A 26,586-nucleotide genomic window follows, 5' to 3' on the forward strand; every position below is an offset into this window, starting at 1 on the left:
GTCAATTAACATCATTTGCAATCTCCAATTTTTCTGTGAAGTAAAACATGCTATAAAAATTATGTTGAAAAATATTCAGAAACATTGAAGAATATCTTTGATTTAATGTTAATATAAAAAGATAACAAAAAAAAAGAGAACAACCTGTGTACACAGTATCATCTCAAAGTGGGGTGGAGGAGGGATGGAGATAGCAAACAGTAGTCTGGGAACTCTAGAATTAAGTGAAAGACATTTCCTCAGATAATATTAATGACAAAATATTGCTTTTGTATATATGTATACATATACATATATAAACACACTTGGTATAAACTCAATACAAATTCAAAAAAGAACTTTAAAAGTCATGAAGAAAAAAGGTTCATTGTTTTGATAGAACAGATCATAAAAAGTACAAAGATAAAATATTCTGTTAAAACATTATTATTATACAACACTGGTGTGTGATATTAGCAGCGGGAAGTCTGTGTATGTGGGAGAGGGGGTAGTGTGAGGGAACTGAGGGAACTCTTTTTTTTTTTTTTTTTTTTTGTTGGTACGCGGGCCTCTCACTGTTGTGGCCTCTCCCGTTGCGAAGCACAGGCTCCGGACGCGCAGGCTCAGCGGCCATGGCTCACGGGTCCAGCCGCTCCGCGGCCTGTGGGATCCTCCCAGACCGGGGCACGAACCCGTGTCCCCTGCATCGGCAGGCGGACTCTCAACCACTGCGCCACCAGGGAAGCCCGAGGGAACTCTTTAATTGCTACCCATTTTCGTTGTGAACCTAAAACTGCTCTAAAAAAGTCTATTAGCTTTTTGTTTTTTGTAACCTATTATTCTCTCTTTGCTGAGCATATACTGGTTTTCTTGAGAAGTACCCTTAATTTTGGCACTGCTCATAGAATTGGATAGTGTCAATCTGTTTTTTGGAAAGAAATCTGACAGAAGTCTCTAAACTCACTTTCTTCCCTCTACTTATTTAAGATTTCATCTTGATTCGGCTAAATGCATATTTTTTAAAAACCTTAATCAGTCTTTTAGTATAGAGAAAACCAGTCTCTGAAAAGCACCTGCCAGTTTCTTTACAATCAGTGCTAACTCTCCTTCCTCAGTTAGAAAAGGAGGCAGTGGCCGAAATCATTTCCTGACTTACAAGGTCAAACTCTCCTTCCTTTAACTTTTTATACTGTTTTACAAACTTACATGAATAATTATACCATGGCCCATGGCTTTTATATACATTTCTATCTTCTCTCAATTGTAAGAGTCACAAGTGCAATGACTTTGTCTTACTCATCACTATATCCAGCTCCTAAGACACTGCCTGACATGTATCACAGTAGACGTTTAAAATATTGTTGAATGAATCTTCTTTTCAATTCACAAATAAAGGAGTAGTCCTCCAAAAGGAGTAAAAATTCAGGAGTAGTCCTCCAAAACAAGTAAAAATTTTCTCCATCTTGCTGATGAAAAGGGAATTAGTTTAAGAAATGAGCTCAAGACCATGAAAATTTGAAGAGACTAAGTACTACAAAATATCTGTTTCCAATATTTGAATAATCACAGCACCAGAGGGAGGGGAGGTGTGTGAATGTCCGACAAAGACATTAAGGACATGTTTTGACCAGAGAACTCTCGTATACGATAATAATACCACCTTTGTATACTGCATTATACTAAGTGCTTTAATAGACACTACCTCATTTGATTATCACAACAACCCTGTGAATCAGGAGAGATATTCGCCTTTTCAGAAGTGGGAAATCTGCAGCATCAATAAAGCAGAACCAGGACTCAAACCAAACCCAAGCATCTGCCCACTACATCACATTGCCTCTATATTACTGCATCTCATTCAATAAGCCACCCATGAAAATTAGTCTCATTAGCTTCTAAGTATTTAAAAACACAGTCAGCTATTACCTAACATAATGGAGTACTCAGTTTGTTGCATTTTTTTCCCTCTGTACTTCACTTGTGGGTAAGATAAGCAAATTATAAGAAAATAAACTAAAACTGTTAGGATAAAAACAAAACAAAACTTCCTAGCAGGTAATCTAGATTACTATAAATGGACGAACCTCAGCTTGGAATGCTTCATCTTCAGATCACATCCAGGAACCACTGCATGTCAGGGATTTTATACACATCTACAGTTTTAATATTCTTTAGCAATCCCTGATAGTCAAAATTGCTGACCCCCTAGAAACTGCATTCCTAGGTATATACCGAAGCAAAATAAAAATAAGTCCCCACAAAAATATGAATACAAGTGTTCACAGTAGCATTACTCACAACAACCCAAAAGTGAATATATCTCTAATGTCCATCAACTAATGAACAGATAAACAAAATATGGTATATTCATACAATGAAACATTATTCAGCCATAAAAAAAGAATGAAATACTGATACATGCTACAACATGGATGAACCTTGAAAACACTATGCTAAATCAAAGAAGCCAGTCACAAAGAACCACATATTATACGATTCTATTTATATGAAATGTCCAGAAAAGGCAAATCCAGACGCAGAAAGTAGATTAGTGCTTGCCTAGTGCTGAGAGGGCTGCGGTAAATGAGGAATGACTGCTCATTGGCATGGGTTTTTTTGGTTTTGTTTTGTTTTAAATTTTTTGAAATTGAAGTACTGTAGAGTTGATTTACAATGTTGTGTTAGTTTCAGGTATACAGCAAAGTGATTCAGTCATAATCTTTTTCAGATTCTTTTCCCTTATATGTTATTACAAAATACTGAGTATAGCTCCCTGTGCTATACAGTAGGTTATCTATTTTATGTATAGTAATGTGTATATGTTAATCCCAGACTCCTAACTTATTCCCCACTCCTTTCCCCTTTGGTAACCATAGTTTGTTTTCTATGTCTGTGGGTCTATTTCTGTTTTGTATGTAAGTTCATTTGTATCATTTTTTTTAAAGATTTCACATATAAGCGATATCATATTTGTCTTTCTCTGTCTGGCTTACTTCACTTAATATGATGATCTCTAGGTCCATCCATGTTGTTGCAAATGGCATTATGTCATTCTTTTTTACAGTTGAGTAATATTCTATTGTGTATATATACCACATCTTTATCCATTCATCTGTCCATGTCAGTTAATTGAAGTATAGTTGATTTACAACATTATGTTAGTTTCAGGTGTATAGCATAGTGATTCATTATTTTCATAGATTATACTCCATTAAAAGTTATTACAAAATAATGGCTATAATTCCCTGCGCTGTACAATATATATCTTATTTACTTATCTATTTTATATATAGTAGTTTATATGTCTTTTTTAGAAATTTATTTATTTTGGGCTGCTTTGGGTCTTCATTGCTGTGCGTGGGCTTTCTCTAGTTGCAGTGAGCGGGGGCTACTCTTCTTTGCGGTGCGCGGGCTTCTCATTGCAGTGGCTTCTCTTTTGCGGAGCACAGGCTCTAGGCGCATAGGCTTCAGTAGTTGTGGCACGCGGGCTCAGTAGTTATGGCTCGTGGGCTCTAGAGCGCAGGCTCAGTAGTTGTGGCTCACGGGCTTAGTTGCTCTGCAGCACGTGGGATTTTCCTGGACCAGGGATCGAACCCGCGTCCCCTGCAGTGGCTGGCGGATTCTTAATCACTGTGCACCAGGAAAGTCCAGTAGTTTTTATGTCTTAAGCGCATACCCTTATTGTGCCCTGCCTTACTTCCCTCCCCTCACTGGTAACAACTAGTTTGTTTTCTGTATCTGTGAGACTTTGTTTTGCTATATACATTTGTTTATTTTTTAGACTCTAAATATAAGTGATATCATACAGTATTTGCCCTTCTCTGTCTGACTTATTTCACTAAACATAATACCCTCCAGGTCCATCCATGTTGCAAACGGCAAACTTTCTTTCTTTTTTTATGGCTGAGTAATATTCCATTGTATTTACTCATATACACTGCATCTTCTTTATCCATTTGTATGTTGATGGACACTTGGGTTGCTTTCATATCTTGGCTATTGTAAATACTGCTGCTATGATCATTTTGGGGCATGTATCTTTTTGAATTAGTGTTTTCACTTTTTCCAGATACATACCCAGAAGTGGAATTGCTGGGTCATATGGTTGTTCTATTTTTAGTTTTTTAAGGAACCTCCATACTGTTTTCCATAGTGGTTGCACCAAATTATGCTCCCACCAACAGTGCACAAGAGTTCCCTTTTCTCCACATCCTCACCAATATTTGTTATTTGCAGACTTTTTTTTTTTTTTTTTTTTTTTGCGCGATACGCGGGCCTCTCACTGTTGTGGCCTCTCCCGTTGCAGAGCACAGGCTCCGGACGCGCAGGCTCAGCAGCCATGGCTCACGGGCCCAGCCGCTCCGTGGCATGTGGGATCTTCCCGGACCGGGGCACGAACCCATGTCCCCTGCATCGGCAGGCGGACTCTCAACCACTGCGCCACCAGGGAAGCCCCTATTTGCAGACTTTTTGATGTTAGCCATTCTGACCAGTGTGAGGTGATATCCACTGTTGTTTTGATTTGCATTTCTCTAATAATTAGTGATGCTGAGCATCTTTTCATATGCCTGTTAGCCATCTGTATGTCTTCTTTGGAAAAATGTCTATTCTGGTCTTCTGCCTGTTTTTTGATTTGGTTGCCTGTTTTTCAGATATTGGATTGTATGAGCTGTTTATATATTTTAGATATTAACCCCTTGTCAGTCATATCATTTGCAAATATTTACTCCCATTTAGTAGATTGTCTTTTCGTTTTGTTGATCGTTTCCTTTGCTGTGCAAAAGTTTTTAAGTTTAATTAGGTTCCATTTGTTTATGTCTGCTTTTATTTCCTTTTTAGGAGATGGATCAAAAAAATTATTGCTACAATTTATGTCATAGAGTGTTCTGCCTATGTTGTCCTCTAGGAGTTTTATAGTACCTAGTCATACATTTAGGTCTTTAATGCATTTTGAGTTATTTTTGTATACAGTGTTAGAGAATGTTCTGATTTCATTCTTACATGTCATAAGCATTTTGGGGTCATCCTGAAAAAACTCTAAGGAAAGGTGCCATTTTTCTGAATTAGTAAATTCTTTTTAAAAAATAAATAATTAATTAATTTTTGGCTGTGTTGAGTCTTCATTGCTACGTGCGGGCTTTCTCTAGTTGCAGCGGGTAGGGGCTACTCTTCGTTGCGGTGCACGGGCTTCTCATTGCGGTGGCTTCTCTTGTTGCAGAGCACGGGCTCTAGGTGTGTGGGCTTCAGTTGTTGCAGCACGTGGGCTCAGTAGTTGTGGCTTGCGGGCTCTAGAGCGCAGGCTCAGTAGTTGTGGTGCACGGGCTTAGTTGCTCCACAGCATGTGGGATCTTCCCTGACCAGGGCTCAAACCCGTGTCCCCTGCACTGGCAGGCAGATTCTTAACCACTGTGCCACTAGGGAAGTCCTAAGAAGATTCTTTTTAAGAAGCTGTCAAACTTTTTCAAAGCAGCTATACAATTTTACATTCCCACCAAAAGTGCATAAGGTTTCCAGTTCCTCCACATCTCACCAACACTTGGTAAAATATATATTTTTTTAATTTTAGCCGGTGAATAAGAAAAATACGTAGTCCTTTCCTCCTCTGTTTCTCCTTTACTCTCACACTATCACCACATTCACAATACTTCTGACGCTTCTGGTTACCAAATGTGTAGGGTTTTTTCCCCCACATTAAGCAATTTTCTGTGACACCAGATGGCTGTTCTAAAATTTAACTCGATTCTGACACTATCTACCTAGAGACAGCATCAGATCCCACAGGCTAAGGGCTCAGTCCCACAAGACTGGCCCCCACTTCAGGTGCCAATTGTAAGCAGTAGGTCGTCACCCAGGTTACCCACAACTTCTATCCAGTATGGCTACAGATAGAAGGTTCTCATGACCCCTTCCTCGGGTTTAATTTGCTAGAGTGGTTCAAGAACTCAGGGAAATACTTATTTACATTTACCAGTTTACTAAAAAAGGATATATGACATAGGATACAGATGAACATCCAGATGGAAAAGATGTGCAGGGCAAGGTATGTGGGAAGGGGCACAGAGCTTCCATGTCCTCTCCAGGCAAGCCACTCTCGCCACACCTCTACTCATTCACCAACCCACAAGCTCCCTGAACCTCGTAGCCAAGATTGATCATTAACTCCACTTCCAGCCCTTTCCCCTTCTCAAGAGAATTGGGGGGGGGGGGTGGGCGGCGATGGGGCTGAAAATTCCAAGCTTCTAATCATGGCTTGGTCTTTCTGGTGACCAGTCGTCATCCTGGAGCCATCCATGAGCCTATACAGTCACCTCATTAGAACAAAAGACACTCCTATCACCCAGGAAATGACAATGGTTTCAGGAGCCCTGTGTCAAGAACCTGGGGCAGAGACCAATATATATATTTTTTCTATTATTTTACAGCCAGTTTAGGGGTATTACTGGTATTTCACAGTGGTTTTAATATCTAATAATATAATCAGTAGATAGTTTATTAGTATCTTTTCACATGCTTATTTGCCATCCATATGTCTTCTTTAGTAAAGTATCTGTTCAAATCTTTTGCCCTTTTTTAAAACTGGGTTATGTGTCACCTTACTAGTGAAATATAACTTCTTTATATATTCTGGATTCAAATCCTTAATCATATATATGTTTTGCAATTATTTTCTCCAAGTCTATTGCTTGTCTTCTCATTTTCCAGATAGTGCTTTTTGAAGCACAAAGATTTTTTAATTTTGATGGAGTCCATTTCATCAATTTTTTAATGGACTGTGCTTTTAGTGTTGTATCTAAGAAATCTCTGCCTAATCCCAAATAGGCAGAGTAGTAAATGAAGATTTACTACTATGTTTTCTTCTAAGAGTTTCATTGTTTTAGCTCTTATATCCAGGCCATTGATCCTATATTTTTTGTTTACTTTTTAAAATTGAAGTATCATTGATTTACAATTATACTAGTTTCAGGTATATCACACAATGGTTCAATATTTTTATAGATTATACTGTTTAAGTTATTACAAAATAATGGCTATATGTCTCTACACTGTACAATATATCCTTGCTGCTTGATCTTACATTTTCTTCTAGAAGTCTTCTAATTCTACATTTTATACTTAAATTTATGATCAATTTTTGTGTAGAGTGTGAAGTAAGGGTCTGTCATTTTTTAACATATGGATGTCCAATTGTTCCAGCACCATTTGTTGAAAGGACTATTCTTTTCTCCAATGCATTACCATGGCATCTTTGTCAAAAACTGACCATATATATCGGAATTTATTTGTTGACTTTATTCTATTCTATTGATCCATTTGTTTACGGCTATAGTTTTATAAGTTTTGAAGTCAGGTATTTATTAAGTCTTTTTGTTCTTTTTCAAAATTGTTTTAGCTCTTCTGGGTGCTTTGCATTTCTGTATAGGTTTTAGAATAAGTTTCTCGATTTCTACAAAGAGACCTACTGGAATTACAATAGGGATTGCAGTCAGCCTACAGATGATCAATCTGAGTCTTCCAATCCATAAAGATAGTATCTCTCTGCATTTATTTGGGTTACCTTTAATTTCTCTCTGTAATGCTTTGTAGTTTCCAGTGTACAGAAATACTTATTTTTAAAACACCAATGATAAAATTCTTACTTAAGCTTTGAATCTGGTATCAAATTGTAACAGCAAACCTTGCAAAAGTTACTTAATCTTTCTGACACAATTTTAATTACCTCACATTCAACAATGGGACAAACAAATAAACAATGAACAAACAGTAAAGATCTGTTATCTCATAAAGTCTAAGGGTTTTAAAAAGTTCATAAAACCAAGTAGGAAAGAAATTAATGCCTATCTCAAGATGGAATTTTCCTTGACTATTTTGCCCCAAAAAAGTGTTTGGTAGCAGAAACTAAGTACAGATCTTCCTCCACTTATGATGGGGTTATGTCTCAATAAACCCATCATTAAACTGAAAACATCAATAAGTCAAAAACCTACCAAACATCATAACTTAACCTAGCCTACCTTAAATGTGCTCAAAACACTTACATTTGCCTATAGTTGGGCAAAATCACCTAATACAAAGCCTATTTTATAATAAAGTGTTGAATATTTCATATAATTTATTGAACACTGTACTCAAAGTGAAGACCAGAATGGTTGTATAGATATAGAAGAGTCGTAAGTATATTAGCAGTGTTTCACTCGTGATCGCATGGCTGACTGGGAGCTGCGGCTGACTGCCAATGCCCAGTATCATAAGAGAGTACCATACTGCATATAGCTAGCCCCAGAAAAGATCAAAATTCAAAGTACAGTTTCTACTGAATGTGTATCATTTCTGCACCATCAAAAAGTCAAAACATCATAAGTTGAACCATTGTAAGTCAGGGAAGAAAACCAGATCTAGTACAGATGGTCCCTAATTCCCAAACCCAAGAAAATTCCACAAACTAAAGTCATATCCACAAACTCACATAATTTCTCGCTATATCTGTATGTATATAAAACTTCATACTGCCAACCCAATTAAATACACCATCTTCAGTCTTTCTGTCTCAGTGTTTATAGCATGATTTTCATCTCCAACTGTGAATGTATAAGCTTTCAAGGAAGCATATTTATCAAATAAAATGGGGTTTATATTCTACCAAATGTTCAAATTATGAAAAGGTTTTTTTTAAACTTTGAGAAGTATGAATGTTAACAGAGACTTTTTGATGAGAAATTCTCATTTAAAATAAAAACAAAAAAAAATTCATACCAGAAACCATGTACAATTACACTATTTATAATAGCAAAAAACAGAAACTACCCAAATGCCCACTGACAAGAGAAGATGATATAAACTGTGGTATTTATTTACTGAATATTGAACATTATTGAATATTGTACTGTAGTAAAAATGAATGAACTACAGTATATGCAACAACATGATAAATATTATAAATGTAATGTTGAGGGGGAAAAAAAACAAGTCCCATTTGCTTATGTCTCTAAGCAAAACTAAACATATTGTTTGGGCACACATACATTCATAATAAAGCCTTTTTATAGAGGCAAAGGAATGATATGCACCAAATGCAGAATAGTAGTTAAAGGGGATAGGGAGTAAATGGGGCAAGGGAGGGCAGGAAAATTGAGTCACTAAGGAACACATAAATAGACACATGCAAATTATTAGTAATGTTCCAGTTCCTGGGTTGAATGGAGGGTTTATATGTTTATATGCTTTATAACTTACATATGTCATCTAATTCTTTTGTAAGTATAATTATTTTTAAAAAACATAAGCAAAATCTATTTTTAAAAATCACCCATTATAAAACATTTTCCAGAAGCGTTAACTGGGCACTCAGAATATATTGGGTTGGCCAAAAAGTTCACTTGGGTTTCTCCATAAGATCCTAAAACCCGAACGAACTTTCTGGCCAACCCAATACATCAAAAAACAAATTTTTTTAAGTTTTTACCTTTGTTTCTGTTCAACTGCTTTGTCCAAGTGCTGAAAGATATCCTGAAACAGGGTGCAGCTGGATTGACTATTAATCGTATATCCATATCCTCTTTTCCAATATTGTTTCAGATCATTTAAGTATTCTAAAACCTAAAAATACAAATTTCAAAAATCATTACTATTAATTTTTATTAATGTAACAGATTTTCTGATTTAATCATGATTTTTTCAGAAAAGGTTACATTGTTTAATCACCATTCTACACAAAGTATAGTAGAATCTTAGCATTTACAGAGTTTATACTTACCATTTCAAGCATTTAAGGGTTGAACCTAAAGGTCCATGACACAGAGATCTATGCTGAGACACAAACCCAAATGGGAATGTAGAGACTGACACGCAAGAGCAAGTTAGTAGTACTCACAAGCAGTAATCCAGCATCCATGACAGTTCAGGATACTGGGTTAAAGACACGTGCTCACCTCCGCTTTCTTCTAAAATTATTTTAAGATGATAGCAAAGATATATACAGAAAAAAGAAAAAATGTACATAGAAGAATATTCATTACAGCACAGAAGGTTCCAACAGTGAATCAGGAATTTTTAAGAATTTCAGGAAGGTAGAAACCAGATAGAAAATGAGTTACTTTGGTTCATGTATCAGTTTGGCAAAAACAGTAATAAAAGTAGACCAAGGGGGCTTCCCTGGTGGCGCAGTGGTTGAGAATCTGCCTGCCAGTGCAGGGGACATGGGTTTGAGCCCTGGTCTGGGAAGATTCCACATGCCGCAGAGCAACTAGGCCCGTGAGCCACAACTACTGAGCCTGCGCGTCTGGAGCCTGTGCTACGCAACAAGAGAGGCTGCGACAGTGAGAGGCCCGCGCACCGCGATGAAGAGTGGCCCCCGCTCGCCGCAACTAGAGAAAGCCCTCGCACAGAAACAAAGACCCAACACAGCAAAAAAAAAAAAAAAAAAGTAGACCAAGGATATGGAAAACTGGTAGTAGAAGGAATGTATATTAATACAGATGTTCTAAAGGACAGACTGGCAAAATACACAAAAACACACATCTTTAAGGCCCATTTAATTCTGTTTCTTATAAACTAATATTCACAGAGGAACACAAGAGACAATGTACAAGAATATCTTAGAGTAGCACTGCTTAAAGGAGCTCCCCCCCCCAAATTTCCTGGAAATACCTGAATTTCATTAATAGGTAGAGGCTTAAATAAACTATGATATACACATACTATGGAATACTATAAGATTATTTATAGATCTACATGAACTGACATGGAAAGATCTCCAAAACATACTGCTAAATGAGAAGAGCAGGTTAAGAATGATAAATACTTACTGGCCTGTGCTACTTGCAATAGATCAGACCCACCAACTATTATTGTTGTAGTTCAGTGGGGCAATATTATGCCATTTCTGAACCTATCATGGCCAGAGTGCTCTTTATGTACTGGGTTTTTGTATAAAACCCAGTGTATGTTGTCTAACTGCTGTTGGTAGCAGGAGAAGAGCAAGATGGTGGGGAAGGATTGTACACAGATATGTAGAGAAGGAAGATAGCTATCTGTAAGTCAAGGAGAGAGGCCTGGAACAGATACTTCTCTTACAGCCCTCTGAGGAGACCAATACTCCTGACATCTTGATTGCGGACTAGCAAAGGAATACATAATTTTCCTTCTTCATTTTCATGAGAAGTAATTGAAAGTTATCATCTATGCAAGGGGAAGCTCTGGTCAGTTATTTTCAGTGTTTTGATCCTTATGCCTTTCACAGATCTAATTCAAATGCTGGATCTCTTCCTTATTAGCTTTGTAATCTTGGACGCATCCCATAATTTAGTTGAGTCTTACTTTCATTATCTGCAAACTGAGAGTTCTAGTACCTCCTGAGAATTGTGCAAAGCCCTCAAAAATGCCCTTAGCACACAGACGTTGTTCAGTAAATGTCAATTGCTTTGTGAATTCCTGTAGTTGTGTGCTGCAGTAATTTTTTTAAAAATAAATTTATTTATTTTATTTATTTATTTTTGGCTGTATTGGGTCTTCGTTGCTGCATGTGGGCTTCTCACTGTGGTGGCTTCTCTTGCTGCAGTACACGGGCTCTAGGCACGCGGGCTCAGTAGTTGTGGCACAGAGGCTTACTTGCTCCATGGCATGTGGGATCTTCCCGGACCAGGGATCAAACCCGTGTCCCCTACACTGGCAGGCGGATTCTCAACCCCTGCGCCACCAGGGAAGCCCTGCTGCAGTAATTTATATGAGGGGTAATCTTTGTACAATAAACATATTTGTTAAAGACAAAAAAAAAGGAATAATACAGTATAATATCATTTACTAGCAAAATACACACACAATTACACTGTTTACATTTCTAAGAATGGTATAAATTATAAATAGAGCACAGAAAAGGTTGAAAAGTACACATCAAACTGACAGGAGTGGTAGATTTCTGTGGAGAGGTCTTGAATTGGAGTTGGTGATTAAGGTAGCCTTTATCTGAATGTCAAACTTGTACTCATGTATCATTCTGATCCAACACCAAAAATAAAGGACTAAATCTTGCAACCCAAAAGAGGTACAAGAGAAGACTACACAGTAGTTATGAGCCATTCTTCTCAGGAGAGTCCCTAGAGAAATTAAGTGCAAGCAGTAAGTTTAAGAGCAAGAGCAAGGGTAGGCCACTGCCATATACCAAACACAAAACTAAACATATATTAAAGAGGCAATTAAATTAAGAAGTTAGCAAAAGGGACAAAGTAAACGTTAAAAAAATTAAAATAAAAAGAATTAGATAAAGTTCTGCCAAATCTATTCAAGAAATAAAACAAAAATAGTATCAGAAATGAAAAAGGAGAGGCGCTTCAAACTGTGGCACAGGGAAAAGGATGTCAAGCAGAATTCGGCAGTCTTGCTGAGTTGAGGAGTCAGAACTCAGAGTTTAATAAGTCTGAAGTGGTTGGAATTAGCAGGGTAGAGTATCAGAGAGGAGGAAGCTACACAGAAAAAGAACTCCAAAAATCGTGGGGGGGGGTCCCCTTGATTCTGCTGCCAAAGGCCGTGGGAGTTGTAATCTGATCAATTCCAGAGCTATCACAAGGCTGAGAGATATTCATGTTCCAAGCAGCCTAAGTAGAGAGAGCTTCCATTGATACCAAGACATCCAGGACTTCAATCTGGACCCCAGAAGAGACATACTTTAATAGTAAAGACATGTGTATAAGTAAGGTTTTGTTTCTGAGTTTTGTAAGGTCAGGTCGAGAGCATGAAACTCAGAAAAATGAAGCCTGAAAAGGATCAAACTGATCCACAAGTAACTTAACTGCAAAATAAAACAAAATTCAATACTTAGAAGACAAAATCCAGGCATTCAACACCATAACATTCACAGTGTCCAGTATCTAATAAATAATTACTGGAAATACATGAAGAAACAAGAAACATGACTTATAACTAGAAGAAAAATCAGTCAGTAAAAGAATCTATCATAAGAAAGAAGGAATGTAAGGATAATTCAGTATTAGAAAATGTACTAATGTAATTTCTATGTTAGAAGATTAAAGAGGAAAAAAAAATCATCTTCCTAGATGCCAGAAATTCAGCAAACATTCCTGATCTTAAAAACAATAAATAAATAGAAGGTTTTAGTAAGAAACAGAAATTTTCTTAACTTGGTAAGGATAACTACTAGTGACTATGCCAAACATCATATTTTGCAATGAAACACTGAAAGTGCTCTTAACTAGAAAATATAAACAAAGCTTTGGGTTTTAAGATGATGGAATTAAGATATATATGCTCTCTTCTCTCAGAAATCACTCTAAAAAAAGAAGAATGAAAAAGAAATGCAAATGCCCCTTTCAAAGAAATTAGGAGACCTCTGTACCCTGAGCCACCACCATAAATGAGGAAGGACTGCCAAATGCAGTGAAAATCAAATAAAACACAAACAAAACCCCTCAGATAAAACTAACAGAAGACAGATTCTCAAAGCACATTGTACACTTGCAGGAGTAGATCCAATAATCCTTTGCTTGAAACAATAAGAACGAAGTCTAAGAGGAGCCTCCCTGGACAGTACGTAACACCATTACAGGAAACAGACTGATCTTCCATCTTTACAAGAAGCATTCTACAAAGAATCTCAGAGAAAAACTCCAAACTGGAAGGAACACGACTTATCTCTGAATAGCTGCTCATCCCTACTGGCCGTTTGAGAAGTAAAAGCTGAATTCACTGCAAAGATGAGTAATAATTTAAAAGGTGCTAGTATCTTTACAAACATACAAATTAAAAACAAGACTGCTACACAGATAAAATAGCCAGAAAAAAACCCCTCACCCTAGAAATTCTGCTACAGAGCAAATGAAAACTATAATTAAATAAACACAGTATCATGAATTCCAAAGACTTAAGAAAATAAAATAATCATTTAAAAAAGAATGAGTCCAAAACAAGAAAAAAAATATATGGAAAGAAGCATAAAGATAGAAATATAAACTGGAACAGCTCCAAAAAATAATTGGGCATTATCTAGTAAATTTGAAGTTCTGCATATCCTATGATCCAGCAATTCTACTACAGACATAGACCTTCAGAAATGTGTATATACACACCTATAGACATACACAAGAATATTCATAATAGTCCCAAACTGAAAACCACCCAAATGTTCACCAACAAGATAATTGATTAAAAAACTATGGTAATTCATGTAATGGAATATTATACAGCAATAAAAATAACTGAACTATAGCTACATGAGGCATCATAGATAAATCTTAAAAACATAATGTTGATAAAAAACTAGATACAAAAAAACACATACTGGATGATTCCATTACATAAAGTTCAAAACATAGTTAAACTGTTTCTTGGGAAAAAAATAATAAATTAGTAGACACTAAACTAACATAATAAAGAAAATGCAGACACACAAATAAGTAATAATAATGGGGACATAATCGCAGATATAGAAGGAAGACATTTTTTTAAATCATGAGATAAATTTGCCAAACTCCACAAATAAATCTGAAAACCTAGAGAACATGAATGACTTTTACAAGAAAATATTAAATACCAAAACCGACCCCAGATGAGATAGAAAATCTAGATATACTTGTTACAGAAGATAGACACAAAGCTGCAAAAAGCTATCCCACAGAGAAGTACATAGTTCATGTGTCATTTCTTTTGTAAGGTTTACCTGACTGCCATTAATCAACTTCCTCCTTTGTGTATCACTATACACTATATATACTTTTGTTATAGCCATCCCATTGTCTTGCAATGGTTTTTTTGTCTTTCACTCCTTGTGACATTCTTTGAGGACAATGCCTATCTTACGTTAGTATCTTCAGTTTCAACCAAGTGCCTGGCATGGAGCAGGCACTCAAACAATATTTGCTGAATGAAGGCACAGATGGACCAGCATTTCATAAGGTCTTGGATATCTAATAATATCCAGAATTCTTAGAATTTCATACATTTCTATTCATTTTTAATTCTTAAAACATTTTTTTTTATAAATTAATTTATTTTATTTATTTATATTGGCTGTGTTGGGTCTTCGTTGCTGTGCGTGGGCTTTCTCTGGCTGTGGCAAGCGGGGGCTACTCTTCGTTGCCGTGCGCGGGCTTCTCATTGTGGTGGCTTCTCTTGTTGCGGAGCACAGACTCTAGTCACGCGGGCTTCAGTAGCTGTGGCTCGCGGGCTCTAGAGCGCAGGTCAGTAGTTGTGGCGCGCGGGCTTAGTTGCTCCGCGGCATGTGGGATCTTCCCTGACCAGGGCTTGAACCCATGTCCCCTGCATTGGCAGATGGATTGTTAACTACCGCACCACCAGGGAAGCCCCTTAAAACATTTTTAATAAAGAATTTCAAACATAAAAATAGAGAACAGGAGAATAATGAACCCCCACGTACCTCTCATCCAACTTCAACAACAATTAACACTTGGCCAATTCTGTTTCAGTTATGCCCCTACCACCACCACTGGATTATGCTAAAGCAAATTCCAGACATCATTTTATTGCATCTGTAAATACTTCAATATGTAAACCTATTTCATAGTGAAAAGTCCTAAGCAGAGATTTTTGTGTCAAATTACTGAAAAAGAAAAAAAAAAAATCACAGGAAACATCTAAATCAAAAGAAAACTTTAGGGCTTCCCTGGTGGCACAGTGGTTGAGAGTCCGCCTGCCAATGCAGGGGACACGGGTTCGTGCCCCGGTCCGGGAAGATCCCACATGCCGCGGAGCAGCTGGGCCCGTGAGCCATGGCCGCTGAGCCTGCACGTCCGGAGCCTGTACTCCACAATGGGAGAGGCCACAAGAGTGAGAGGCCCACATACCACAAAAAAAAAAAAAAAAAAGAAAACTTTATATTTTTTAATGAAGAATCTAACTTATTTGCTTTTACTATATAAAAAGAAAGTCTCTTATTCAATTAATTTAAACATGTATTTCAAATTTTCAAATCATGGTCATTTAAATGAGAAGTTCTTTGAAAGTGGCGGTGGGGGGTGGGGGTGGTAGGATGAAGTGGAAGATTGGTACTGACATATGTGCACTAATATGTATAAAATGGATAACTAATAAGAACCTGCTGTATAAAAAATAAATAAAGTTCAAAAAAAATATGAGAAGTTGTTTAAAGGTACCTACACAATGGAGAAATCTGGAAGGTGCCACTTTAATCATATGATCAAACATATCATCATCAGTGATGTGACAAACTGACATCATTCCTTCTGATTAGACACACTATATAAGAATACTTATATAGTATTCTTGTCAAAAATGTTTAAACCCCAATCTAATCTTAAGTGAAAAAACAGACACAAAGACATTCTGCAAAAAAGCTGGCCTAGATGCCTGCAAAATGCCAGTGTATAAAAGACAAAAGAAAGGCTGGAACACTCTTCTAGATTAAAGGCAACTAAAGGCATGACAAATAAATACAATGAATGATCCTTGATTAGATCCTGAATTTAAAAATAAAAAAAAAGTGGGAGGGAGACGCAAAAGGGAGGAGATATGGGGATATATGTATATGTATAGCTGTTTCACTTTGTTATAAAGCAGAAACTAACACACCGTAATAAAGCAATTATACTCCAATAAAGATGTTTAAATATTTTTTTAAAATAAAAGCTATAAATATAGGATTCTATTAAGACAAGTGTGAAAACACAAATACTGACTGTATATTAGACAATACTGTACTATATATGCATATGTAAATTTACATTTTATTATGATTATGTAGGAGAAGTTTCTTGTTTAGATGTACGTCCAAGTATTTAAGGGTGAAGTGTCTTGATGTTTAGAAGAAAAAGGTTACATATATATGTGACAGAATAAATGTCCCTCAAAGATGTCTACATCCTAACGCCTACAACCAATGAATATGTTATCTTACATGATAAAAGGGAATTTGCAAATGTGATTAAGTTAAGGAGCTTAAGATGGAAAATTATCCTAGACTATCTAGATGGGCCCAATAATCACAAAGATCCTTATAAGAAGTAGGCAGGAAGGACACAGTAGGAGATATAACAATGAAGCCGTGGTCATAGTGATACAAGGAATGCAGGTGGGCTCTAGAGACTGGAAAGGGCAAGGAACAGATTTTCCCCTAGAGTCTCCAGAGAACACAGCCCTCTGTTGATACCTTGATTTTAGCCCTGTAAAATTCATTTTGGACTTCTGACTTCCAGAACTGTAAGATAATAAATTTGTGTTGCTTTCAACCACTAAGTTAGCAGTAATAGGAAACTATTACTGTTATAGCAGTTATAGCAGCAATAGGAAACTAATAGATTATAAAGAAAGAAAAACAAATGTGGCAAAAAAGGTTAAAAACTGGTGAATGTAGGTGAAGGACATGAATGTTCATTCTGTTATTCTTACAACTTCTGTCAGTTTGAAATTTTTCAAAATAAGTTGTGGGGAAAAAAAGAGAGAAGTTCATATGCAATAAAGAGATAAAAGGGTAATCCTAAAAATAAAAGGAAAAGAAAAACAAGTAGCACAGAATCTAAGTCACCTAATAGTTCCATCTTTTACGATATGGAAATAAAAGCACAGCGTTGTCGGTCTTTGGAAGTAAGGGACCACATGGATATAGCTTCTCAGAATACAAAAAGGGCAGATAGCCAGGTAAGCATATGCCAAATATTCCAACAACTGTAGTAACTTGGGCAAATAAGTTGTTCTTCTGTTAAAAAGTAAATTTCCCTTTTGCCCACACCCCTCAGTCATTTACACAATACTGAAAATCACTTCAATTCTGTTTATTGGCCTTTTCCCCTACAGCAATCTGGGCAGGGAGAAAAGGGAGGTGAGGAATTTTGACACAAGTGAATGGTGACCATAAGTCTCAGTTTACACCTATACTGGTGTAATTATTACTGGTTCCCCTTTCACTTTTAAAAGTATTCAATTTAGGAGATTCCCTAGTGGTGGAGTGGTTAAGAATCCACCTGCCAGTGCAGGAGACACGGGTTCGAACCCTGGGCCGGGAAGATCCCACATGCCGTGGAGCAACTAAGCCCATGTACCATACTACTGAGCCTGCACTCTAGAGCCTGCGAGCCACAACTACTGAAGCCCGCGTGCCACAACTACTGAAGCCTGCGTGCCTAGAGCCTGTGCTCCGCAACAAGAAGCCACTGCGATGAGAAGCCCGCGCACCACAACAAAGAGTAGCCCCCACTCGCCACAACTAGAGAAAGCCCGTGCACAGCAACGAAGACCCAACGCAGCTAAAAATAAATAAATAAATTTATAAAAAATAAAGTATTCAATTTAGAACATAAATTTTATGATCATCCTAAGCACAGAGTATTTCAAAGAAGGGTAGGCCGGGATGTTTCTGAAGTGATAGTTATGGACACTTAGAGGAGATGAGAAGTGTTTTGAGTACTTGAGACAGAGAAAAAGTAGATCATCAGGGAGCAATTCAGGAGCACCGAGAGGAAATACATACACCTATTACTTCTGGCACTCAGCATCCTAGAGCAAGCATCCATCGAGGGCTCTTTTCCCTTCTTCCAACTTACCGGCTAAGCCCTACATCTGCATTGGCATAATACTACAGAAAAATCACCTTTAATCTGGTTGTTGGTCACTTTAGTCTTTAATTAACGAAATAAAGCACTTGTTTTACTTTCAAATGTACATTAGCTCTCAGCTTAAAAGCTTGCTTCTAACTGACAAATAGTACACTTCTTTTCAAAATTTGAGGTTAAATTCTGAAGTTAGTAATTGATTTTCATACAGAATACTGAAGGTTCCATATGTATGCAAGGGATGACTGAAGTTTCTAAAGTCCGTATTTCTGAATGACCCATACATAAAGATACATCTTACTCTCATCCATCAGAATTCTATCCAATGCCTTGATCCTCAATACTTAAGAAAACAATTAACACTTTCCTACCCCAACTCTCTGGCTCCCAGCATCCCAGATTTGACCAGAATTTGCCTCCTTTACAGTCACCAGAGCTCTGTCTGCCCTTCTCTCTCTAGAGTCTAAAAGTCTACAAAGAAACAACATGAATGAAGAGGAAAGAAAGGGAATACAAAGTAGCCAGGCAGAACCAAGATGAATCACTGCCATCACTGGGTAGAAAACAGAACTCTATTTATTATGAAAACTTTATAAAAGAATAGGTATTTGGAAAACCATTCATCCTCTCTGAGCTTTGGCTTCCAATAAAAAGAAGAATTTGGATTATATTAGCTCTATAATCCTTTCCAGCAGTAAAATTTGATGATGGGTTAAGTAGGTTTTTAACTGGGTGGACCTAGAAATCAAATCACAATGGAAGAATGTTTTCCAGAGTTTTATGAGCCTAAACTATTTACAAGTAGGTAGGTCCTATCTGAACAATTAATCTCTCTTTTTAAGGAAAATTACAAGATAGTCAAAGGCACTTAATGTTCCCTACTCTGCTTATTTTTTGAAAAGCTGCTTCAAATAAAGACAACAATGAAAACCATGCAAAAAAAAAAGCAAAGAAACTGCAAAAGTAATACTTACCTTTGCATCATCTATGTCAAAAACATCACACCAAGGAGATTTAACACCTTTAATTGCCAGGTCAAATGAACAGGTGAAAAAAGCTACCTGAATTAAATCTGAGAGAAAAAAAAGGTAAAATTTGTAGGTTACTATTTCCTGCAGTTTTCCAAAGGCTGAATATCTATAGAATGCCAAGGACTTACTACATAAAACATAACTTGATTTTGTTACTTTTAGAGGATTAGAGGAGGGGAGATAAAGTTATAAAAGGTTTTAGTCCCCAACTTGAAAGTCAGCAATGACAAAGAACATTTATTGAACAGTTCTTTTAACTACACAATTCACATTATAACTATTAAGAAGAAGCAAGTACGGAGAAGGATATAAAAAAGAAGAGAAGACTGCAAAAGGTAAAGAACAAAGAAAAGGCAGACTGAGGAGTCAGGAGGAAGGTGAAGCAAAGGGTCAAGAAGGAGAGAAACAAAGAGGGAAAAATCACACTATGAGACCTGACTCTGACATTAATTATCCTGGGTAAGTCACTCTAGGCTTCCTGGGTCTCAACACAAAATAGGTAAAGGATTTATTCTTTTGTAAAGCAATATCAAAGGACATATAATTAATATATCCATAACACATAAAGGGTACCTATGATCAATAAGAAAAAACATAAAAATAATCCAATAGAAGATGGCCAAGGTTATGAAGAGGCAATCCTCAGAAGGAATGAAATAGCTAATAAACATATGAAAAGATGTTCAACCTTACAAGTAACCAAAGAAATGCAAATTAAAGCTAGATATCATTTTTCATTAATTAAATTGGCAAAAGTCAAAATGACTAATAATATCCACTGTCAGATGAATTGGGGGAAATGAGCATTCTCACATATTGTTGATATAAATTTTTCTACACCTTCAGAGAACAATTTGGAAGTATATGTTAAGATGTAAAATATTCATGCACCTTAACCCAACAATTCTACCTATAGTTATCTTATAAACTCTCAAGTGCAAAAAGCAGACTATAAGAATGTCCACTGTTGCGTTATTTGAAAGAGTTAAAAACTAAGAAAAAGCTTAGTAGGAATGTAATTTCCTATAAAATAAAGAATTTGGACTGTATTAGCTCCAGCCTCTCTGACCAGTAAAACTTGATGATGGGTTAAATAAATTTTTAACTATCATTTAGCTAAAAATGTAATCATATATATCCTATAAAATAACAGAATTTAAAAAAATGAGACAGATACATTGCTAAGTAAAAATAAGTTACAGAAAATACATACAGCATCACCTTTCTATGCAAAAAAAAAAAAAGTATTTAAATAGCTAAAATATTTTTGAACAGTTACTCTGTGCCACGTACTGTGCTAATGCTTTGCATGAATTAATCTCATATAATCCTTGCAATAATCCTGTGAGGCAGGTACAATTCCTATATCCATTTTACAGAGAAAGAAACTATGGCACAGTGATATTAAGGAACTTGCCAAAGATCACAGAGTTAGTCAATAATATAACAAAGTCAAGAATCGAATAGTCGAATTCCAAACAGTCCAATTCCAGAACCCATGATTTTAACCACTATGCTAATATTGCCTCCAAAAAAAAGTTGTTCTCAGCTACCCCATCAGTAAAATACAAATAATCCTTGTCAAGTCAGAGACTAGAAATAATGTTTTTTAAAAAATCTTCAACAATCTTAAATGCCCACTAACAGAATAATGGCTAGATGCTGGTATTATATAATGGGATTCTGTACATAAGTTTAAAATGCAGAACTAGAATTACACACATTAAATAAAAAATGCAAAGTTGAATTAAAATCAAATTTCAGACTGATACCATAGTTTGATACCATTCCTAAAAGTTTAAAAATCTGCAAAATGCCCCATTTAGTCATAGAAACATAAATATAAAAACCGGCATGGGATGACTTAAATGTTCAATTCATGACAATGGTTACCTCTGGGAGAAAAGGAAAGGAATGAGATCCTAGAGAGGGACAAAGGACCCTCAATTTATTTAAAGCAACTAAGTGAAGCATAATGTTAAAATCTGATCAAACTAAGTTGTGGGTATACAGATACTCATTATATTAGCCTTTATTATTATCTATATACTTGAATTATTTCCCAAATAATTTTTAAAGCTCTGCAAACGACCCCAATGTATAGCCAGTTGAAGAAAAGAGAAAAAACTCAATTTTAGATGCTAGTCTAGGCATCTTCACTTTTTTGATCCTTATAAAGCATTCAGACACCAGGACTGACATATTCTAGTCTAATTAACATCTAACATCTAATTAACATCAGTCTAACTAACATCTAATTAACATCAGTCTAATCTAACATCTCCTATTTCTAGTCTTTGGAAATTTATTCACACTATAATGAAATCACACTCTATATATCTGTCAATATCTGCTGTATGGATTATACATTCCTAGAAAACAGGAAAAAAAATCTTATTATTTTTTCTTAATTTCTCATTGCTAGGTAACCATGTACCTTGGTTTTCCACCTGCTCTCCCAGCATAATTATTAATAGTGTTTCCTTTCACCCTAAAGTGTCCCGGGTGGCACAGTCTACCATCCACTGCAATAGCTTATGACATACATGACTGCTCATTTTCTCAGCATCTCTAGGTATAAAAGCTCCAAAGAAAAAAAAAAAAAAATCACACTACTTTTTAAAAACTTAACCTCTCTCAAAACATTAACATGTACTTCTGAACTGCTTTAAAAGCTAAAGAATTTATATGACTTTCCATTTGTATCACTTTAAGAGGAGATAATTCAGAAAAAGATAATTTTTGTTTTATAAATAATGTTTAGAGTTGAAGCTTTATATAACTTTGCCCTCAAAACGAAACAAAAAATTCCAGGATACATCAAGAGTCTTGTGTATTAATTTACATAAAACTCAAAGAAGAATCTGAATCTAAGAATAGTAAGCATGAGATATAGAATTTTCTTGACCTAGAACACATTATTTTCTCAACGTAAAATCAATTGTGGTCCTTTAAAAAGAATAACTTTATGCTTCCATATTTTTCCACGTTCAGAGTTTAAAAACCACTTAAACTATTTCAGAGTTCAAATGCAAGACAATAGGCACGTTACCTGCATTTAAGTTGTTGACTGGCACTTGCAAAATACCTGCAACTTTTTTTAAAATGTTCTGCATTTCTGGTCCAGTTTTGAAGGCTTCTACATGATAAAGAGCCGTAGCATTCCTTTCCACTTGAGTTAAAAACTTCTCACAATGATCAAAGAACCTCATTAATTTATCATTAATTCTTGGAGGTCCACACTCCATGTCTGAAAGGGAAAAAAATAATTGTGTGTGTATATGTGTGTGTGTGTGTGTGTGTGTGTGTGTGTGTGTGTGTGTGTATCCATTGACACGAATGACAATTCCAAATTATTGGAAAATTTTGTTTCAAGTGTAAAAAGGAACCCTAAAAACCTATTTATTCATTGACATGTCTGAAATAAGTACACACTGCTCAAGAAAGACATAGGGCAAAACTATTCCCCATTTGTAATAATTGTTAGCTCATGAGAGGATACGCTAAAAAAGACTAAAGAAACAGAAAATATCAAAGATAAAAAAAAATGTTAGAGCAATACTACACTATGAAATAAAGGTAACTGAAATGAATGTTTTCTTAAAGAAAACAAAAATAATTAGATATGAATATCATAAAAAGTGTAAAAATCTATTACCTAAGTACTGTTTCCATCAGGCACAGAAAATTTGAGAAAACAACCTAAAAATGAGCAACGTTTCTAATTACAAAGTGAGAGAGAATTCAACAGACAGGCTCTGTTTTACTACTCTAAGCCATAGTCTAAATAGAGTATTTTATTTTCTCAATTAAGTTTCTCAACCCTGTGTTCCTTTACAAAAGACTGCTTTGGACAAAAACTACTGACAATAGCACAAAATACATTAAAGTTTCAGGTCTTCTGTATTTCATTGTGCTAGATGCTTCTGATTCGGTTTACTTTCTAACTGAAGCTCCAGAATAACTTCCCATTTAGAATTTTATGTGTTAACATTATTTCCCCAATTCGGTAACAAATACATACTAGAAAAGCATTCGTAATCATGCTTCAGCTACTGGGGTGCCTTTTAAGTTTTCTCAGAGTCATATTTAAAAATACACAGATTCCAACCATCATTTCTCCAATAATTTACCATGAAAAGAACACCAAGTATACTATTTCTGTAATTAAAATAAGAAAATTATCCCTAGTTATACCATTTTGCTTCAGATGTGTATGTGAAAATATTTATATGTATGTGTGTGTGTATCCATTTCAGGAGCTCCTGAAATGAATAATTCTGCCAATTTTAACTGGTAATCAGATTACAGTTCTTAAGAAATTACTAGGAAAATCTTTGTCATCTTTTTCTGTGGCCTCAAAATTTCCTAAGTGGATCTGGATAATTCATCCCTGCTATTATCTAATTACTGCTATTCTTTAAATAGAAACAAAGGCATTGTTCTGTTTCTGTAAGAATACAAAATCCAATTCAGTGGCTTCCCTCCAAAGCCCAGATGTACACAACAGGCAAAACAATTGTCTGTAGATAATAATGAAGCAGCTAAGCAAAGGGTTTAATCTCTGATACTGAAAATGGTGAGGGGTGGCTTATCCTGAACTATTTTGATCCACGGCTGGCAAATGCCCATTCTCATAATCCATCTAAGGGCAAAAATTCATTCATCCCAGGAGGTCCAGTAGTCCCTTTTTGGTATACACTATATACATATATAGTACTATATTGAAGTATGTTCTGCTTTCAACATTCAGTTAATTTAACAGATTTGTGGGAAATCTTCACTCATATCAATGGAAAAAAGTCTAGCTATATTAAAAAGCATGATTCAACAAGTGACTGAACACAAGTCAGCCAACCGAGTTACTCACAGAGTCATGACAGAGTCATAACACATGACAGAGTCAATGGAAGAACCCCTTGGAGATGGCTGAACAGCTTAAGAGAGAATGCTATTAGAGAAATGACAAACCAGTCTACTTCTAATTTATTTTTTGCTTGGGCTTTTTAAAGCTAAATGATGCCTCACCTCAACTTTGACCTTAAAGCTGATCAAGAAAGTATTAACACTTGTTCATCTCTCTGGCACAAAAATGTCATGTTTTCATTCTTATCCTTAAGTTACAGGACAAATGGAAGCTGTACGTACAGTGTAATGGTTAAGAGACCAAGCTCTAAATCAGATTTCCTGGGTTCATACCTACTCATTTGAAATTAGGCAAATTAGTGTTTCTACGTCTCAATTTCCTCACCGGTTAAGAGGGGGGGAAATACAATCAACCTCAGAGAGCTGTTGTAAGGATTTTGTGAAATAAATGTGAGGCATGCAGAGCACATAGCAAGCATTAAGTGTTTGCTATTATTATTATGTGACTTTTAAAATATTTTCTAAGGAAAAAGCATCATTTGAGGGAAAACAGAAGACCTGGATTCTGGGCCTCAAACTAAGAAAGGACAATCAGCAGGGCATTTTCTTAGGCTCAGCTTCTTCACCTGTGAAATAAAAGAGCTCTGCTAGACGATCTCTCAAATTTTGCAAAAGTATTGGTAGTGGAATAAATTAGTAAAGTACTGTGCCATGACCATGGACCACAGCTACAAGGAGAGTAACTCTATAGTACATGCAAAATCAAAACAGAGAAAAAAGCAGAGCAGTAAAGAAAGTTTGAGAGTACTTCCCAAAATATGTTGTAGGTCTAGAATTAATATCTGAAAAAGCTGTTAAATGAAAAAAACAAAACAAAACAAAACCCAAATAGTATTAGTATCAGAAGTAAAACCTGAGGAAGAAAAGTCCTAGATTTAAAAAAAAAAAAAAAAAAGTGCGCCGAACTGCAGAACTAGTCGCCAGAGAGGGAGGAAGGGGAGAGGGGTTGGTGCTCAGATGGAGAAATTCATTTTGGGAATGGGTGATCAAAAACTGCCCTGGCCTGTCTCCCTTCCTACTGGATCCCCCAACGTCTACCACAGCGTCCTGCACGTAGAAGGTGCCAAACTCATCCCTGATGAATGAAAAAATGAACATTATGTACGAGGATAAGGGAGAGAGCCAAGTCCTGAACATCCCATGGGACGGGGGGCTGGGGACAGAAGGAAGTAAGGAGAGGCTGGGATCGGGGAAGTCCGGGATCTGGGGGAGGACCGAGGCAGGGCACTGGCTGGGCGGCCCGGGGTGGTCACCTGCGACGTCGGGCGGCGGTAACCCAGGGTGGTAGTGCTGCCACAGTCCCTGCAGGAAGGCGGCGCCGCTGTCCATGCAGCGGTGCTTGGAGCTGGTGACTAGCTGCAGGCGGCCGCAGTTTTCTCGGCTGAAGAGGACCGGGAAAAGGGAGGCCAGGCGCAGGGCCAGCTGTCGCATGTCCTGCCGCCCCTTCTCCACCAGCTGCCCGTCCATCCAGTCCGCGTACCACAGCGGCCAGTTGGCCAGCACAGCGCCCAGGTCGCCGCCGCCGGCAGCGCGGATCCGGTCATCCCCGGGCCCGCGGGCCTGCAGCAGTCCGTGCAGCTGCCGCAGCTTGCGGATCTGTTTGGTGGTCGGGTAGCGGGTGCCGTGGCGGATGAGGGCGACCAGCTGTACCGGGGTGCAGGTCTCCTCCAGCAGTTGTGGGTCCCGCCGTGGCGCCTCGGGGTCCGGCAGCAGCCCGGGGTTGGCATCCTCGTAGCGAGTCTTGGTGCCGAAGTAGGGGCTGAGCGGCGAGACCACGCGGTTCTCCGGCTCCAGGAGGGAGCAGCGAGAGAGCGACGAGACCAGCGCCACAGCCAGGGCCGCGACGGGTGCCACGGAAACCCTGAAGAGGCGGCAAGGGCCACGGAGCATGATGCACTGCGGCCCGCGGAGGGAAACATACCGGCTTAGTCGACGGCTTCCGGATCCGGTGGGCAGGGGGCGGGCCCGGCGGGTGCTTCCGGCCAGTGCCCCACCCCGGGAATCACTGCGCGTACCCAGCTCTCAGGCTGTGAGGAGACGGACACTGTTAGCGGAGTACCGAGAGTGCGGGCTGGACGCTCGGAGGAGCCCAGTGGCCCTGTGGCTCGAGTGAAGCCGGT

At 37.3% G+C, this 26,586-nt stretch overlaps 1 protein-coding gene across 3 annotated transcripts in view; it reads right to left on the reverse strand.

Annotated features, from left to right (window-relative positions):
• Positions 1–26,382, reverse strand: part of MINPP1 (multiple inositol-polyphosphate phosphatase 1) — a 56,587-nt gene extending 30,205 nt beyond the window's left edge. For 2 of the 3 annotated variants that reach the window (XM_060034543.1, XM_060034542.1), the window contains exons 1-4: positions 25,720–26,382; positions 22,593–22,790; positions 19,484–19,581; positions 9,440–9,573 (exon numbers count right to left, since the gene is read on the reverse strand). In XM_060034543.1, the coding sequence (XP_059890526.1) occupies positions 9,440–9,573; positions 19,484–19,581; positions 22,593–22,790; positions 25,720–26,356 (1,067 nt within the window). In that variant the 5' untranslated portion in view covers positions 26,357–26,382. The remainder of the gene's footprint in view (positions 1–9,439; positions 9,574–19,483; positions 19,582–22,592; positions 22,791–25,719) is intronic. The other variant, XM_060034544.2, reaches the window with a different exon arrangement.
• Between the last annotated feature and the right edge of the window lie 204 nt (positions 26,383–26,586).

The sequence above is a fragment of the Delphinus delphis genome, chromosome 16 (genome assembly GCF_949987515.2).
Source record: "Delphinus delphis chromosome 16, mDelDel1.2, whole genome shotgun sequence".
Taxonomy (NCBI): domain Eukaryota; kingdom Metazoa; phylum Chordata; class Mammalia; order Artiodactyla; family Delphinidae; genus Delphinus; species Delphinus delphis.